At 49.2% G+C, this 18,433-nt stretch overlaps 1 protein-coding gene across 1 annotated transcript in view; it reads left to right on the top strand.

Moving 5' to 3' along the window:
• The window catches only part of nup88 (nucleoporin 88), a 108,205-nt gene extending 94,104 nt beyond the window's left edge, over nt 1–14,101 (top strand). The window contains exon 17 of the mRNA XM_072469137.1: nt 12,350–14,101. Within this exon, the coding sequence (XP_072325238.1) occupies nt 12,350–12,413 (64 nt within the window). The 3' untranslated portion in view covers nt 12,414–14,101. The remainder of the gene's footprint in view (nt 1–12,349) is intronic.
• The last annotated feature ends 4,332 nt before the right edge of the window (nt 14,102–18,433 follow it).

Raw genomic sequence — 18,433 nt, 5'->3', positions numbered from 1 at the left:
TCCTCGTGGATTACCCCCGGGACACAGTCCTCGATCCTCGTGGCCAGCACTTTTGCCAGCAACTTTGCATCCACATTGAGGAGCGAGATCGGCCTGTACGATCCACATTGCAGTGGGTCCTTGTCCCGCTTTAGGATCAAAGAAATTGTCGCTTCCGACATTGTCGGCGGCAGGGTCCCCTCCTCTCTTGCCTCATTAAAGGTCCTCACCAGTAGCGGGGCCAACAGGTCTGCATACTTCCTGTAGAACTCCACCGGGAATCCGTCCGGTCCCAGGGCCTTCCCCGCCTGCATGCTCCCAAACCCTTGCTCAGCTCCTCCAACCCAATTGGTGGCCCCAAACCAGCCACCTCTTGCTCCTCCACCCTCGGGAATCTCAGCTGATCTAGGAATCGTCTCATCCCCTCTTCCCCGCTGGGGGTTGAGATCTGTACAGCTCTTCATAAAAGGCCTTGAATACCTCGTTTATTTTCGTCGCACTCCGAACCGTGGCTCCCCTTCCATCTTTGACTCCCCCTATTTCCCTCGCTGCCATCCTCTTATGGAGCTGGTGTGCGAGCATCCGACTAGCCTTTTCCCCATATTCGTAGGTCGCCCCCTGCGCTTTCCTCCACTGTACCTCCGCCTTCCCTGTGGTCAACAGGTCAAACTCCATCTGGAGCCGTCGTCTTTCCCCAAGTAATCTTTCCTCCGAGGCCTCTGCGTATCTCCTGTCCACTCTCAAAATCTCCCCCACTAACCTCTCCCTTTCCATACCCTCTGTCTTCTCCCTATGAGCCCTAATGGAAATTAGCTCTCCCCTGATCACCGCCTTCAACGCCTCCCATACCACCCCCACCCGCACCTCCCCGTTGTCGTTGGCCTCCAAGTACCTTTCGATACACCCCCTCACCTTCCCACACACCACCTCGTCCGCCAGCAGTCCCACATCCAGCCGCCACGACGGGCGTTGGTCCCTCTCCTCTCCCAGCTCCAGTTCCACCCAGTGCAGGGCATGGTCCGAAACGGCTATAGCCGAATACTGCGTCCCCTCCACCCTCTGGATGAGCACCCTACCCAGAACAAAGAAGTCTATCCGGGAGTAGGCTTTGTGTACATGGGAGAAGAAAGAAAATTCCCTGGCCTGCGGCCTTGCAAACCGCCATGGGTCCACTCCCCCCATCTGATCCATAAACCCCCTAAGTACCTTGGCCGCCGCCGGCCTCTTTCCAGTCCTTGATTTGGAGCGGTCCAGTGCTGGATCCAACACTGTATTGAAGTCCCCTCCCATTATCAGGCCTCCTTTCGCCAGGTCCGGAATGCGCCCCAACATGCGCTTCATGAATCCTGCATCATCCCAGTTCGGGGCGTATACGTTTACCAACACCACCCACGTCCCTTGCAGCCTACCGCTCACCATTACATATCGCCCTCCATTGTCCACCTCAGTAGTCTTGGCCTCAAATGACACCCGTTTTCCCACCAATATTGCCCCCCTCTATACCTCACGTCCAGTCCCGAGTGGAATACCTGTCCTACCCATCCCTTTCTTAGCCTGACCTGGTCCGCCACCTTCAGGTGTGTCTCTTGGAGCATGGCCACGTCCGCCTTCAGTCCCTTTAAGTGTGCGAACACTCGAGCCCTCTTCACTGGCCCATTCAGGCCCCTCACATTCCACGTTATCAGCCAGATTGGAGGGGCTCTCAACCCCCCCACCCCCACCCCCTGCCCCGCCGACTAGCCATCTCCTTTTCTGGGCCAGTCCCGTGTCCACGCCTCCCTCACCCTCCAGTCCCCCAGAGGGGGGACCCCTGTCCCGACCACCTCTTCTGTGTCCCATTCCCTTTCGGCCAGTGCAGCAGCAACCCTTTCTCTCCCCCCTCCCCTCCCCCTCCCCGCTAGACCCCTGTCTAGCTTTTTTGCTCCCCCCATGTCACTCCCGTAAGTCAGCTGACGCCTGCTGACCCCGGCTTCCCCCGCCGTCCCATTGACCTCCCCGCGTAGGAGTCTCCCAATCCATATGCATTCCTTCGTTCCCCTTCCCGCCTTTCTTCCCACGCGCGGGAAAACACCCCGCGCTTTCCAAAGCCCACTCCGCCCCCTCTGGCGCAGCTCCTGTCGCGGCCTTGTCTCTCTCCCCCAGCCCATGTAACATTTCCTGCGCGTGATTGACCCCCTATATACAACAACCATCACACATCAAACCCCAAAACATCCCCCCACCCTCACAAACTCTCCGAGTCCAACTTTTCAGCTTGTACAAAAGACCACGCCACTTCAGGCGTTTCGAAGTAATAGTGTTGGCCCTTGTATGTGACCCACAGTCGCGCTGGCTGCAGCATTCCGAATTTCACTTCTTTCCGGTACAACGCCGCTTTGGCCCGGTTGAAACCCGCTCTCCACTTTGCAACCTCTGGCTCCAGTTCGGGTATATTCGGATCTCCGCATTGTCCCACTTAGTGCTCCGCTCCTTCTTGGCCCATCTCAGGACCCACTCTCTGTCCGTGAACCGGTGGAACCTCCCCATCATCGCCCTTGGCGGCTCATTTGCCTGGGGCTTCTTCGCCAGCACCCGATGTGCCCCGTCCAACTCCAGCGACCTTGAAGGGGCCTTCGTGCCCATCATCGCCTCGAGCATCGTGCTCGCGTATCAGCCCCCTCCACTCCCTCAGGGAGACCCAGGATTCGCAGATTCTTTCTCCTCGACCTGTTCTCCAGGTCTTCGAGTCTTCCCGCCTACCTCTTGTGTAGGGCCTCGTTCTGCTCCACTCTCACCGCCAGGCCCATGAGCTCGTCCTCGTTCTGACTGACTCTTTTCTGTACCTCCTGGATCTTAGCTTCGTGGGCCTTCTGGGTGATCCCGAGTCCTTCAATTGCCGAAAGCATAGGCGCCAACATCTCCTTGCGCATCTCCTCGCGCTGCTCCTCGAAGCAGCGCTTGATGAACTCCTGCAGCTCCCCTTTGTCCCTGGCCACCGCCATTTTGTTTTCTTTCCCTTGCTTCTCCCGTTGCTCCAGTGCCGCTCCTTTCGTCGTTACACTTCTGGTCCGTGTCATAGAAGTTGGAGGGGGACCTCTCCCTTCCCTTCCCCACGGGTTGCATCCAAAAAAAAAAAAGTTCCGTTGGGGGTCCTCTAACGAGCCCGAAAGTCCGTGGTAGCGGGAGCTGCCGAATCGTGCAGCTTAGCTCCGCATAGCCGCAACCGGAAGTCGAGAGGGAATCCTTTTGGCAGTGTTCGCTTCACCAGTCTGCCCCAAAAAGTCTATGGAAACTCCTGAAAAAGGTCTGAGAGTCGGTTCCAGGCGGGAGCTGCCGAATGCGCGACCTACTCCTCCATGGCCGCCACCGGAAGCCTCGTCCCTGCTTCTTCAGTGGCCTTGGTAGATCTTTTCACAGTTCCCTCTGCTGCTAGAATTCACCTTTGATAGAGGCCCTCAAGTCAGATTGCAGCTTTAAGCTTGCCCTTCCCCCGTCTGCATGCTGGAAGAGGCCTTTGTCTATTGCTGCAGCTCAAGCCAAATCTTTTACTGTTTCTGCCGGGTCTGGTAGCCAAAAGACATAACATTCCTGGGGGCCACTGTCAGGGGAATGACAGTCTTCTTCCGACACCGGGAAATGTCAAACAAATGCCATGGGGGCCCTGTAAAAGATCCCAAAAGTCCGTTCCAAGCGGCAGCTTCCGAATATGCGACCTAGCTCTGCATAGCCACACCCGGAAGCCACCACGTGTTTTTTGAGGAAGGCGCGCACCTGAAGGTATTGAAAGCATTTCCAGGGGGCTAATTGAATTTCTCCTCCAGCGTTTTTAGGCAGGGAAAGGTCCCGTCCTCTAACAGGTCCCCCATCCTTTTAATTCCTGCCCGATGCCAGTTTTGGAACCCTCCGTCAATCTTGCCCGGGATAAATCTGCGATTGTTGCGTAACGGGGTCCAAACGGAGGCTCCCTCCACCCCCCTGTGTCTTCTCCACTGACCCCAGATCTTTAATGCCGCCACCACCACCGGACCAGAGGAGTAGCGGGCTGGCGAGAATGGCAGAGGTGCGGTTACAAGTGCCCCGAGGCTGGTACCTTTGCACGAGGCTGCCTCTAACCCCTCTCCCAATATCCATTTCCTAATCATGTCTATATTAGCCGCCCAATAGTAGCTGCAAAGGTTCGGCAGCGCCAGCCCCCCCCCGACTGCGCTCTGGGTACAGTCTCTTTACTCGCGAGGTCTTATTTGCCCATCCGAATCCTGAGATGATCTTGTTCACCCGCTTAAAGAAGGACTTGGGGATGAAGATGGGTAGGCACTGGAAGACAAACAGGAATCTGGGGAGGACCGTCATCTTAACGGTCTGCACCCTCCCCGCTAGAGATAGCGGGAGCATGTCCCACCTTTTGAAGCCCCCCTCCATCTGTTCTACCAGCCGAGATAAATTAAGCTTGTGGAGGGCATCCCACTGTCGAGCCACCTGTATGCCTAGGTATCGAAAGCCCTTCTCGACCATCTTAAGCAGAAGCTCTCCCAGTCTCTCTTTCTGCCCCTTAGCTTGGGTCATGAACATCTCACTTTTCTTCTTGTTTAATTTGTACCCCGAGAAATTGCCAAAGTCCCTCAAAATATGCATGACCTCCCCCATCCCCTCTAATGGGTCCGAGATGTACAGGAGCAGATCATCTGCATAGAGCGAGACCCGATGCGCTCTCTCTCTCTCTCTCTCTCTCTCTCTCTCTCTCTCTCTCTCTCTCTCTCTCTCTCTCTCTCTCTCTCTCTCTCTCTCTCTCTCTCCTTGCCACCACCACCACCACCACCGGACCAACCCCTGCCAGTTCTTTGAAGCCGGCAGCGCTATGGCCAACGGCTCTATCACAAGGGCGAATGATAACGGGGAGAGGGGGCACCCCTGCCTCGTCCCCCAGTGAAGCCTAAAGTATTCCAACCTCACCCTGTTCGTGCACACACTTGCCACAGGGGCCTGGTAGAGCAGCTGGACCCAACCTATGAACCCCTCACCGAATCCAAACCTCCTTAGCGCTTCCCACAGGTACTCCCATACCACCCGGTCAAAGGCTTTCTCTGAATCTATCGATGCCACTACTTCTGCCTCCCCTCCCTCTGAGGGCATGATGATGATGTTTAGGAGCCTCTGTACATTGGAGTTCAATTGCCTGCCCTTGACGAAGCCTGTCTGATCCTCCCCTATCACCCCAGGGACACAGTCCTCAATTCTAGCAGCCAAGACCTTGGCCAGCAGTTTGGCGTCTACGTTCAGGAGCGATATCGGTCTATAAGACCCACACTCTAGTGGATCTTTCTCTCGCTTGAGGATGAGTGAGATCGAAGCCCGTGACATTGTTGGGGGGAGGGTCCCTCTCTCCATGGCCTCATTAAAGGTTCTTAGCAGGAGTGGGCACAACAGCTCCGAAAATCTCTTGTAGAATTCTACAGGATAGCCGTCCGGCCCCGGGGCCTTGCCCGACTGCATGTTCCCTAGACCCTTTACAATCTCCTCCAGCTCTATCGGGGCCCCCAGTCCCTCCACCAGATCCTCTTCCACCTTTGGAAACCTCAGTTGGTCCATGAATTGCTTCATCCCTTCCCCTCCCGGCGGGGGCTCTGACTCATACAATTTACCATAAAACGCTCTAAAGACTTTGTTCACTCCCTCTGGGTTCATGACCATGTTGCCCTCCTTATCACGCACTTCCCCAATTTCCCTGGCCGCCTCCCTCTTGCGAAGTTGTTGCACCAGCATTCTACTCGCTTTCTCCCCGTATTCGTAGACAGCCCCTTTGGCTTTCCTCAGCTGTGCTACCGCCTTCCCAGTGGTCAGCAGGTCGAATTCCGCCTGCAGCCCCCGGCGCTCCTTCAGTAGCCCCGTCTCGGGGGTCTCCACGTAACTCCTGTCTACTCTGAGTATCTCCTCAACTAGCCTTTCTCTCTCAGCTCTTTCTTTCTTCTCTCTATGGGATCTGATTGAGATTAACTCCGCCCTGATAACTGCCTTCAGGGCCTCCCACACCGTGGATGCCGCTACCTCTCCCATACCATTAGTTTCCAGGTAATTTTTAATGTTCCTCCTATCCGCCCACAAACCTCGTCGTCTGCTAGCAGCCCCACATCTAGCCTCCATAGTGGGGTTGACCCCTCTCCTCCCCAAGACGCAATTCCACCCAGTGTGGAGCATGATCGGAGACTGCAATGGCCGAGTATTCTGTCCCCTCCACCCTAGGGATTAACGCCCTGCTCATCACAAAGAAATCTATACAGGAATAAACGTTGTGGACGTGGGAAAAGAAAGAGAACTCCTTTGTCCTCGACCGGGCGAATCTCCACGGGTCTATGCCCCCCACCTGTTCCATGAATCCCCTCCGTTCTTTTGCCGCCGCTGCTCGCTTTCCCAAGCCCGTGTCCCCCGCTTACTCGAGCCCTCCCATTGGAGGCCCCTGCCCCCACCCGAACTCTTCCTCTGTTCCCCCATGTTGGCTCCTTTTCTGTCAGTAAAGCAGCATCCCCTCCCCCCTCCTCCCCAGCAGCCCCATGATCCCAAATCCCCAAGTCAAGCACCCGCTTGACACTGGGAGGCAGCTTCTTATAGGGGAATGAGCTTAACAGCTGTTAATTGTTAAGAGGGCATTGTTAACAGCGCCTCTGCCGTTCTCGCCGGCCAGGTACTCTGAGCCCAGCGGTGGTGTCGGCCTTGAGGGTATGAGGGCAGTGGAGGCAGCATTTGGGACTGGAGGGTGCTTTGGTGTGGTGTGTTAATCATAGGTTTGCACTGGGGGGAGCTGGATGTGATGTTTCTGGGGTGGCGGCAGGCAGGCATTGAGCGATCCGCGGACCTGTTTGTACGGGGCAACTTTGCGATATTAGAGGACATGGAAGAAGAGTATGAGCTGAACTGGGAATGGTTTCAGGCATTTGCAGATTTGTGATTTTGTGAGGAGGGAAGTGCCGTCCTTTCCCGGGTTGCCGCCCTTGGGGTTGCAAGACAAGGTACTGTTGAAGGAGGAGATAGAGAAGGGGAAGGTGTCTGACGTTTACAAGGAGCTGATAGATTGGGAGGCACTAAGAGGAGGTGGGAGGAGGAGCTGGGTGGGGAGGTGGAGGCTGGGACTTGGGAGGAAGCCCTGTGGAGGATGAATGCGTCCTCATCGTGTGCGAGTCTAAGCCTTATTCAGTTTAAAGTAATTCACAGGTCACATATGACGGCTGCGTGGATGAGAAGGTCCTTTGAGGGAGTAGACGACGGGTGTGGACCGTGCACAGGGAGGCCTGCAAATCATGTCCACATGTTTTGGGATTGTCTGAAGCTAAAGGGGCTCTGGCAGGGGTTTGCGGATGTACTGTCCGAGGTGTTGGGGGTAAAGGTGGCCCTGAGTCCAGAGATAGCGGTATTTGGGATGTCGGAAGACCCGGTGGTCCAGGGGGTGAGAGAGGCCGATGTCTTAGCCTTTGCTCTCTGCTAGCCCGGCGACATGTCTTATTTAAGACATTAAGGTGGATAAGTCTCCTGGGCCGGATGGGATTTACCCCAGAATACTGAGGGAAGCAAGGGATGGAAATTGCTGGGGCATTAACTGCCATCTTTGTATCCTCATTGGCTACAGGTGAGATCCCAGAGGACTGGAGAATAGCTAATGTGGTACTGCTGTTTAACAAAGGTAACCGGGATAATCCAGGAAACCACAGGTCGGTGAGCCTCACGTTGGCCTTGGGTAAATTATTGGAGAGAATTCTCAGGGACAGGATTTATATCCATTTGGAAACAAATGGACTCATTAGCGATAGACAGCATGGTTTTGTGAAGGTGAGGTTGTGTCCCACTTGATCGAGTTTTTTGAGGAGGTGACAAAGATGATTGATATGGGGAGGGCAGTGGATGTTGTTTACATGGACTTCAGTAAAGCCTTTGACAAGGTGCCTCATGGCAGACTGGTAGAAAAGGTGAAGTCACACAGAATCAGAGGTGAGGTAGTAAGATGGATACAGAACTGGCTCGTTCACAGAAGGCAAAGGGTAGCAATAGAAAGGTGTTTTTCTGAATGGAAGGTTGTGACTAATGGTGCTCCACAGTATCTGTGCTGGGGCCTCTATTTGTAGTATATAAACGATATGGAAGAAAATGTAGCTGGTCTGATTAGTAAGTTCGAGGATGATACCAAGGTTGGTGGACTGGCAGATAGTGTTGAGGATTGTCACAGGATACAGCAGGACATAGATAGATTGGAGATTTGGGCAGATAATTGGCAAATGCAGTTTAATCCAGACAAATGTGAGGTAATGCATTTTGGTAGGTCTGACAGAGGGGAAATATATCATAAATGGCAAAAGTCTTAGGAATATAGAAAGTCTAGAGAGATCTGGGCATGCAGGTCCACAGATCTTTGAAAGTGGCAACACAAGTGGGCAAGGTAGTCAAGAAAGCTTAAGGAATGCTTGCCTTCATTGAACGGGGCATCGGGTATAAAAACTGGCAAATCATGCTACAGTTGTATAGAACCTTGGTAAGGCCACCCCTAGGGTATTGCGCACAATTCTGGTCGCCACACTGCCAGAAGGATGTGGAGGCTTTGGAGGTTTGTCAGGATGTTGCCTGGCCTGGAGGGCGTTAGCTATGCGCAGCGACTGAATAGACTCAGACATTTTTCATTGAAACGATGGAGGTTTAGTGGTCACCTGATAGAGGCCTACAAGATTATGAGGGGCATGGATAGAGTGGATGGGCAGGCACTCTTTCCCAGGGTGGAGGGGTCAGTCACTAGGGGGCATAGGCTTAAGGTCCGTGAGGCAAAGTTTAGAGAAGATGTGCGAGGCAGGATTTTTTAGAGGATGGTGAGTACATGGAATGCCATGCCAGGGGAGGTGGAAGCAGATACATTAACAGCGTTCAAATGGCATCTCGATAAATACATGGATAGGATGGGCATAGAGTGATATGGCACTAGGAAGTGCTGAAGGTTTTGGCCATGGGTGGTATCATGATCGGTACAGGCTTGGAGGCCGAAGGGCCTGTTCCTGTGCTGTATTGTTCTTTGTTCTTTACTTGAATAGAGGACTTGGAGCCACAGAAAGCTGGATGTGGGTGAGTGACCTGGCAGAATTCCTGAGGCTGGAGAATGCCAAGTTCCTTCTGAGGGGATCGGTTGATGGGTTCGCTTGGAGGTGGAAGCCGCTCATTGACTTCTTTAAGGGGGATTGAGGTGTCAGCAAAAGGGGGAGCGGGGGAATAAGGGGGTTAAAATGGGGAAGGCATTACTGGAGGAGGGGGTGTGATTGGGGAGCATGGGCGGGGGGGGGGGGGGGGGGAATAAAGTTGCATAATGTTAACTACTGCTTTAGTTTTTTTAATGCCTGAATAAAATATATATATTTTTAAAATCAATTACTTAGGTTTGAGTTGAGAGGTATTTGGATCTTTGGAATTCTCTCCCCCAGAGGGTTCAGCACAGCACATAGACAGAGTGGATAGTCAGAGGCTTTTCCCCGGGGTAGAGGGGTCAATTACTAGGGGGCATAGTTTTAAGGTGAGAGGGGCAAGGTTTAGAGTCGATGTACGAGGCAAGTTTTTTTACACAGAGGGTAGTGGGTGCCTGGAGGAGGTGGTGGAAGCAGGGACGATAGTGACATTTAAGGAGCATCTTGACAAATACATGAATAGGATGAGAATAGAGGGATACGGACCCAGGAAGTGTAGAAGATTGTAGTTTAGTCGGGCAGCATGGTCGACACGGGCTTGGAGGGTCGAAGGGCCTGTTCCTGTGCTGTACATTTCTTTGTTCTTTGTTCTATTTAAGGCTGGGATAGACAGGTTTCTGCTGTCTCGGGGAATCAAGGGACATGGGGAGCGGGTGGAAAAATGGTGTTGAAGCCCAAGATTAACCTTGATCATATTTACTGGCAGAGCAGGCTCGATGGGCCATATCTCTGCTCTTGGGTTCTTGTATTCCTAAGCAGTAGTCCATTTTTGTATTGGAAAATTAAGTAAATAAAATCAAGGGTGTATCTGTCTCTGGCAGCAATTATTAAGCATGATATTTCTTTTTTTTGAAAGGTGTATTAAAAGATTTTCCATAATGAACAAAAACCTACAACACAATTAACCAAATTACACAATAGAAGAGACGAACAAGCAAAAGCACTTTAACTCCCAAAACTAAACTAACCATCCAACAGCTGACGGTGACTAACTTTTTTTTTTAAAAAGGAAATGATTGGCTGCTATCTAAGGTAGAACCCTTCTACCAAACCTCCAATGGTTAGCCATCTCCAAATACGAAAAAGACATGAGGTCACCCAGCCAAGCCAAGGCACTAGGCAGAGTAGGAGACCTCTATCCAGGACATCCGCCTTCACATAATCTTTATTGTCACAAGCAGGCTTACATTAACACTGCAATGAAGTTACTGTGAAAGTCCTTTAGTCGCCACATTCCAGCGCCTGTTTGGGTACACGAGAATTCAGAATGTCTAAATTACCTAACAGCACGTGTTTCGGGACTTGTGGGAGGAAACCGGAGCACCCGGAGGAAACCCATGCAGACACGGGGAGAACGTGCAGACTCTGCACAGACAGTGACCCAAGCCCGGAATCGAACCTGGGACCCTGACGTAGCCAGGCATATGAAGACCTGCGAAGGGCCTCACTCCACACCTCACCATACAGAATGGGACCCAAGTCACCTTCCCATTTCATCCTCGCTCAACGGAGCTCACTCTGCTAAGAGGATATGGCCATATATGCCTGAAATAGTCCCTCCCCCCCCCCCCCCCCCCCCCCCCCCCCCCTGCCCCCCCAAGCAAACCTGGCCAAAGATAAAATCCTCTTCAACAGGGAAGAGGGTGGTGCCAAGGGAAAGGAGGGGAAAGGTTTACGTGAATAATCGAGAATCTGAAAGTACCTGAAAAGGCTGGTACCAGGCACTTGGAATTTCTCCACCAACTCCTTAAAACTGACCCTCTATAAACAGGTCTCCAAACCCTTCTCCTCCCATGACTTAAATGTCGAGTCCAAACTCACTGGCAGAAAAAGGTGGTTGTTGCAGATGGGGGCGAGCGAAGGCCAGCAACGGAGCTTAAAATTCTGCCTGAATTGCTTCCAAATTCTCAGGGTGGGCACCACCACTGGATTCAGGGAAAATCTTACTGAAAGGCAACGATGCTGTAACCATTGCACCAAGTCTAGAAGCAGTGCAGGAGCTTGCTTCCATTTGTCCCTATGTGGAACCAAGATCGCTGAACCGTAAAATCTTCTGAATATTGGCTGTCCAAGAGTAAAACAATAAATTGGGTAGAACCAAGCCCCCTGGCTCTCTCTTTGGAGCAAAGCCCCACGGATCCTTGGAGTCTTGCCTGCCAAATAAAGGACATTCATTTGTTGTTTTTGACAAAAAAGGACTTCAAGAAATGGGGAGACATTAAAAAATAAATAAAAATCTTGGGAACATGTTCATTTTAACCCTGTCTGAACCCTGCTTGCTAAGGACAAGGGGAGGTTATCCCACTTCTGAGTCCGACTTGACACTAACGAACAGATTAGTGTAATTTGATTAATGAAGCAAGGCCCAGTTGTGGGCCACCTGACCGCCAAATAATGAAAGCTAGTCTTGGCAAGTGGAAAAGGTAGCGTTCTCAGTTGAACTCTTCTCCCCGGGGGGTTGATTGGAAAACATTCACTCTTGTCCAAGTTCAACTTATGCCCAGAGAATGAGCTAAAACTCCCAGCAGCTTCATTATCTCGTCCATAGAGGGTGCTGGGTCGTAATATAGAGAAGTAGGTCATCCGCGTAAAGGGACACCCAATGCTCCACCCCATCCCAATTTATCCCACTCTGCCTAATTGAGGACCTCCGCGTTATCACAAGCGGTTCTATTGCCAAAGCAAATGGAGTGAGGCAGTGGACACTCCTGCCCCGTGCCCACATTCAATGGGAAATAGCCAGCATTTTGATTGATTTGATTTATTGTCACATTGTACTGAAGTACAGTGAAAAGTATTTTTCTGCGGCCGAGGGAATGTACACAGTACGTACATAGTGGACAAAAGAATAATCAACAGTGAACATTGACAAATGGTACATCGACAAACAGCGATTGGTTAGCACTGCTGCCATTAGCGCTGAGGACCCGGGTTCGATCCCGGTTCTGGGTCACTGCCGTGTGGAGTTTGCACATTCTCCCTGGGTCTCATCCCACAACCCAAAGATGTGCAGGGTAGGTGGATTGGCCACGTTAAATTGCCCTTAATTGGGGGAAAAAAAGAATTGGGTACTCTAAATTTAAAAAAAGATGCAGATTGATCATGCTCGAATTGAATGGTGAAACAAGCTTCAGGGTTTAATGGCTGACAGTCAATTATTTTAACATTGTCTTAATTTTCATTTTCAGGAGTGACCATATTGCTGAAATGGTGAAGAAGATGAATGACATCCGAACTCATGTGAACTTTTAAGTCCTGAACTTCTGCCCACTACTGCCAGGTTATTTTTCAAGCTGCAACTTTTGAAAGTGGAGTGGCCAGTGACCCAATTCCTCTGAAGCAAGAAAAGCAAAACAACAGCATTTCGACCCCAGCTGACCTGCCCTTGACCAGGCATTCTGTTTACAGCATGCATAAAGACCAAAATTGTTTTAACGTTGCTATTTATCTGCAGTTCATCAATTTAAAAAATCATTGATTACTGTTGATTACAGTACTGGTGCTGCGCCAAGAATTAGTGGAAGAACTCCCATCAGCCAGGGATTATTGAACTAATTCTTCTGTGTATAGTGTATTTCATTCGTTCTAAATGATTAACGAATGACCTAGCTCGTGCTGAACTAAATGATACCAGTAGAGGGAGCTTTTCCTTCTTGGACTCCTGGCTGGTGCCATGTACAGTTCCACAGTCCTCCTTGTGTAAGTTAGAGTTTAGGCATCAGGCAATTCAAGCAGAGCTTTACTCTTGAATTGTGTTTTGTTCCAAACAACAGAATCTTCACTTTATCCACCAATTTGGTAGCTGCTTTTCCAGAGGAAAAGTACCCCATCCTTGAATATCTGTGCGGTGCACTACTTCATACTGTGGGGATAGAAAAACCTTCCTTACCACTGCTGCTCAGAATCAAGCCTCTGGCATTTCCTTTTCCTGCTGTGTTAGTACGACTGTTAACAGCGTTCTGGTTTCCAAAGCAGGAGTACAGTCTCAGCACAACTCGACACATAAATTTGCTCATTCATGCTGCTGATTTTCAAATTTTTAGATCAACTATTGCATCAAGGAAGCTTGTACAACTTTCAACAGATTTTCTTTTCATACATTAATGTCTATGTGTGGAAGGCCCATCCCAGAGTAACTATATCTCTTAAAATGGCTTCGAACTTCAGCCTGCATACTTTCTGACTGTTTAGGAGAAAGATGTCTGTGTGCATCTACTGATATCTTTCTTGGCAGTAGCAGGTCTGCCTTTGGGCAGCTCAGTGGGGGGAAACTGGACACATTCACTCTAGCCTGTGGCTCCTGCTGGAAAGACTCTGTACATTTGGTGAAAATGCACTAAGAATTTTCTGATATCCATATCCATCATGAGAAATGGCCACATGGGTGAGATGATGGGAAGCAGAGGAGCGAGAGGACTGCTGGGCACATATGGAACTCTGCATGGCATGAAACAGTGGTTTCAAGAAGAAGAGGCAACTCATTCAGGTTTCTTTCTATAATTATCCAAAGTGAACATTTTTAAATGCTTGAAATATTTTGAAACTCTTGTAATTGAAGCCATCAGTTTGTACTCTGGCATCTGGTTTATTTTTGCATCTCACAGCTGTAACTTTGATTGATCGAAAGCAAATGCTCCTTCTGGAGGGGCGATGGTGACTGATTTCATTCCAACCCTGTAAATGCCATGAAGAAGGAGGAAATTATTTGAACAATGCACCCGATGGGATCAGATTCAAAAACTGGTTTTATATCTCTCCTTTGAAGTTTGTTTCTCATCAAATGCATTAGATTAAAATTACTCGCAAATATTTTGTTAAAAGTAATATTTAGATATTTAGACCCAAAACAAATGAGTAAGAACCTTTTTTTTAAGAAAGTACCTTGATATGCAATTTTGTGTACTTTATACATCTGTATGAATAAATGCTTTTCTATGGGACATGAGGTAGTCTTGTTGATGAAACTGGATAAAATGGCTGTGTATTGGAGGTTGTAAAGTATGGCTGAGGGAAGGTGGTGTTGCTTCTCATCCCTCAAGTGGAGGCACAAGGTTTGGAAAAGAAAAGCTAGAAATACTCAGGCGGTCAGGTGTCATTTGTGGATGGAGAAAGATACTTAACATTTTAAATTGACTTCATCAGTCAGAGATGCAGAAGTTAGAAATCAGTACAGAAGCAGGGAAAGGAAGGGAACCTGGGGACAAAAGACCAAAGGACTGATCGGGTGGAATGTAGGAGAGATTGAATGATAAAGGTGTAAGGAAAAAAGGGGTGGTAATCAGATGGGTCTGTTGTAAGAACTAAATATCGATAATAGGATCATTACCTGGGAAAAAAAATTGGGTCCGTAGTTATGATCTGGTATTGTTGAATTCAATGAGTCTGAAGGTCTACAACTTGCCTGATTGAAAGATGAACTGTTGTTCCTCCATTAGAATAAGGGGCTAAGAACAGAGAGGCCAGAGTAGAAGTGAGGAAGAGAATTAGTCACAAGTGACAAGTAGCTCAAGGCCACACTTATGGACTGGAACAGAGCAGCCCACGAAGTGATCACCCAATCTTATCGTTCTAGGGTCATTAAAAAAAATAGAAGTAGGAGTAGGCATTTTGGCACATCAATAGAAAAGGGAATCGAGGGTTATGGGGAGTAGATGACAAAGTGAAGTTGACGCCACAACCAGATCAGCCATGGTCATATTGAATGGTGGGACAGGCTCGAGAGGCTGAATAGCATGCTCCCCCTCCAAAATCCTTTGTTTCTATAAAATCTGTAACGCAGCCGTCAATATATGCAATGACCCAGCCTGTGAATTCCAAAGATTAACTATCCTCAGAATAAATTCCACCTCCTTTTCATTTCAAATGGGATACTCCTTATGGGAGGAGGTGGTGTAGTGGTATAGTCACTGGACTGGAAATTGAATCCAATAAATATCTGGAATTAAAAGTCAATGACCATGAAACCATTGTTGAATGTCATCAAAAACCTAGCTGGTTCACTAATGCCCTTCAGGGAAGGAAACCTGCTATCCTTGCATATGCGACAGGTGGTGAGGAAATCCTACAGGGGAAAACATACAAAACTCCCATCCTCACCAAACTTCCTGCCACAGATGCATCTGTCCCTGACAGTATCGGCAGGACTCCTTGTGGAGACAAAGTCCCGTCTTCACTTTGAGGATATCGTCCATCATGTGTGGCACTACCATTGTGCTAAATGGGATAGATTCAGAACCAATCTCCCAACTCAAAACTGGGCATCCATGAGGCGCTGTGGGCCATCGGCAGCAGCAGAATTGTATTCAACCATAATCTAACCTCATGGCCCGGCATATCCCCCACTCTACCCTAAGTACCAAACCAGGGGATTAACCCTGGTCCAATGAAGGGTGCAGGAGGGCATGCAAGGTGCAGCACATGGCATACCTAAACATGAGGTGTCAGCCTCGTGAGGCTACAACACAGGACTACTTGCATGTCAAACAACATAAGCAGCAAATGATAGAGCTACACAATACCACAACCAACGGATCAGGTCTAAGCTCTGTAGGCCTGTCACAGCCAGTCGTGAATGGTGGTGAACAACTGAGCAATTCACTGGAGGAGGAGGCTTCACAAATAGCCCCATCAATGTTGGAAGAGCCCAGCATATCAGTGCAAAAGACAAGGCTGAAGCATTCACAATAATCTTCAGCCAGAAGTGCTGAGTGAAGGTTCCATTTTGGTCTCCAGAGATCCCCAGCATCACAGATGTCAATCTTCAGCCAACTTGATTCACTCCAATTTGATTCACTCCACATGATATCAAGAAACCGCTGAAGGCACTGGATACTGCAAAAGCTATGGGCCCTGACAATATTCTAACAATAGTACTGAAGACTTGTGCTCCAGAACTCGCCGGATCCCTAACCAAGCTGTTCCAGTACAGCTACAACACTGGTAATGTGGAAAATTGCCCAGATGTACGCTGTACACAAATCCAACCTAGCCAATTGCCACCCTATCAATCTACTCCATCATCAGCAAAGTTATGGAAGGGGTCATCAACTGTGCATCCAAGAACTTACTCCACAATAACCTGCTCATTGACGTTCAGTTTGGGTTCCGCTAGGGTCATTCAACTCCTGATCTCATTACAGCCTTGGTTCAAACATGACAAAAGAGCTGAACTCCAGAGGTGAGGGGAGAGTGACTCCCCTTGACATAAAGACAGCATTTGATTGAGTATGGCATCAAGGGGAGTCCAAGCAAAACTGGTGTTAGTGGAAACCGGGGGGGGAAACTCCACTGGTTGGAGTCATACTGAGCACACAGGAAGATGCTTGTGGTTGTTGGATTTCAGTCCCAGGGCATCACTGCAGGTGTTCCTCTAGGCTTCAACCATCTTCAACTGCTTAATCAATGACCTTCCAACGTAAGTTCAGATGTGGAGATGTTCGGTGATGATTGCACACACGATGTTCAGCACCATTCGTGACTCCTCAGACACTGAAGCAGTTCACGTGCAAATACAGCAAGACTTAGACAATATCCAGGTTTGGGCTGACAAGTGGCAAGTAACATTCGCACCACACAGGTGCCAGGCAATAACCAAGAGAGAATCAAACCATTGCCCCTTGACATTGAATAGCATTACCATCGCTGAATCCGCCACTATCAATATCTTGGGGGTTACCATTCATCAGAAACTGAACTGGACCCAGCCATACAAATGCTGTGGCTGCAAGAGCAGGTCAGAGGCTAGGAATCCTGTGGTGAGTAACTTGCCTCCTGACTCCCCAAGGCCTGGCCACTACCTACAAGGCACAAGTCAGGAGTGTGATGGAATACTCCCCACTTACCTGGATGAGTGCATCCAGGACAAAGCTTGATTGGCACCCCATCTACAAACATTCACTCCCTCCATCACAGTAGATGAGATTTTCCAGCATTTTCTCTTTCGTTTCAGATTCCAGCATCCGTAGTAATTTGCTTTTATCCAGCATTCTGCTGTCTCTCCACTTTAATACTCTGCTTTTCTATTTTTCCTGCTGTGAAGTGGACAGTCAGACCCTTCATCCAAGTCATTAATATAGATCATAAATGGTTGAGTCCCCAGCACTGATCTTTGCAATTTATCCGAACTGTGTTACCTGTAAACTAGCTAGTCCTCTATTCATGCGAATATATCACCCCAACACAATGAGCCCTTACCTTTCATGTGGCACCTTATCAAATGCCTTTTGGAAATCCAAATACATCTACTGGTTCCCCTTCATCCACTCTGTTTGTTACAGCCTCAAACAACTAATACATATGTTGGACCATAATTCCTCTTTTACAAAATCATGTTGACTCTACCTGATTGTATTATGAATTTCTAAATGTTCTTAATAATGGATTCCAGCACTTTCCCAATGACAGGTGTTCGGCAAACTGCCCTACAGTTTCCTGCTTTCTGCCTCCCTCTTTTCTTGAATAGAGGTGTTAATTTGCTGTTTTCCAATCTGCTGGGACCTTTACAGAATCTGGGGAATTTTCAAAGATTGCAACCAGTGCATCCCCTATCTTTGCAGCCAACTCTTTTGGGAAGCTAGGATGCAGGTCCAGGGGACTTGTTAGCTTTCAGTTTTCGAAGCAAGTACAGTGTACCAAACTGAAAGACATACAAAAAATCCCAGTTTCACCTGGATGAAGAAATTGTGAACTTTGGGAAAGGTGAAAGGCAGGTGTTGCATTACTATGCTTTTTTAAAAATGTGTTTATGGGATGTGGCCATTTCTGTAAAGGTCTGAATTTATAGCCTATCCCTTATTGCCCTTGAGAAGGTGGTGGTGAGCCAGTGTCTTGAACTGCTGCTGTTCCTGTGGTCAAGATATATTCCCAGTGCTGTAAGGGAGGGAGTGACTCGGCGAAGGAACTTTGATACCTTTCAAATCAGGATGGTGTGTGACTTGGAGGGCAATTTGAAAGTGATGTTTCTGTGCTATCCTTGATATTTTAGGTGGTAGAAGTTGCAGGTTTGGAAGGTGATGCTGAAGGGGGCTTGGCAAATTGCTGCAGTGCATCTCGCAGATGGTACGCACTGCTCCCACTGCTTCAGTGGTGAATGGGGGTACCAGTCAAGCAGGGTGCTTTGCCCTGGATGGTGTTGAGCTTCTTGAATGTTAACTCAGCTGCTCCAGGAAAGTGGGGAGTATTCCATCATTGGGTTGGATTTGTTTATTGTCACATGTACCGAGGTACAGTGAAAAGTATTTTTCTGCGAGTAGCTCAACAGATCATTAAGTACA

This window comes from Scyliorhinus torazame, chromosome 12 (genome assembly GCF_047496885.1).
Source record: "Scyliorhinus torazame isolate Kashiwa2021f chromosome 12, sScyTor2.1, whole genome shotgun sequence".
Classification (NCBI taxonomy): domain Eukaryota; kingdom Metazoa; phylum Chordata; class Chondrichthyes; order Carcharhiniformes; family Scyliorhinidae; genus Scyliorhinus; species Scyliorhinus torazame.
Note: the sequence above shows the minus strand (reverse complement) of the source record. Positions and strands in the feature narration are given on the sequence as shown.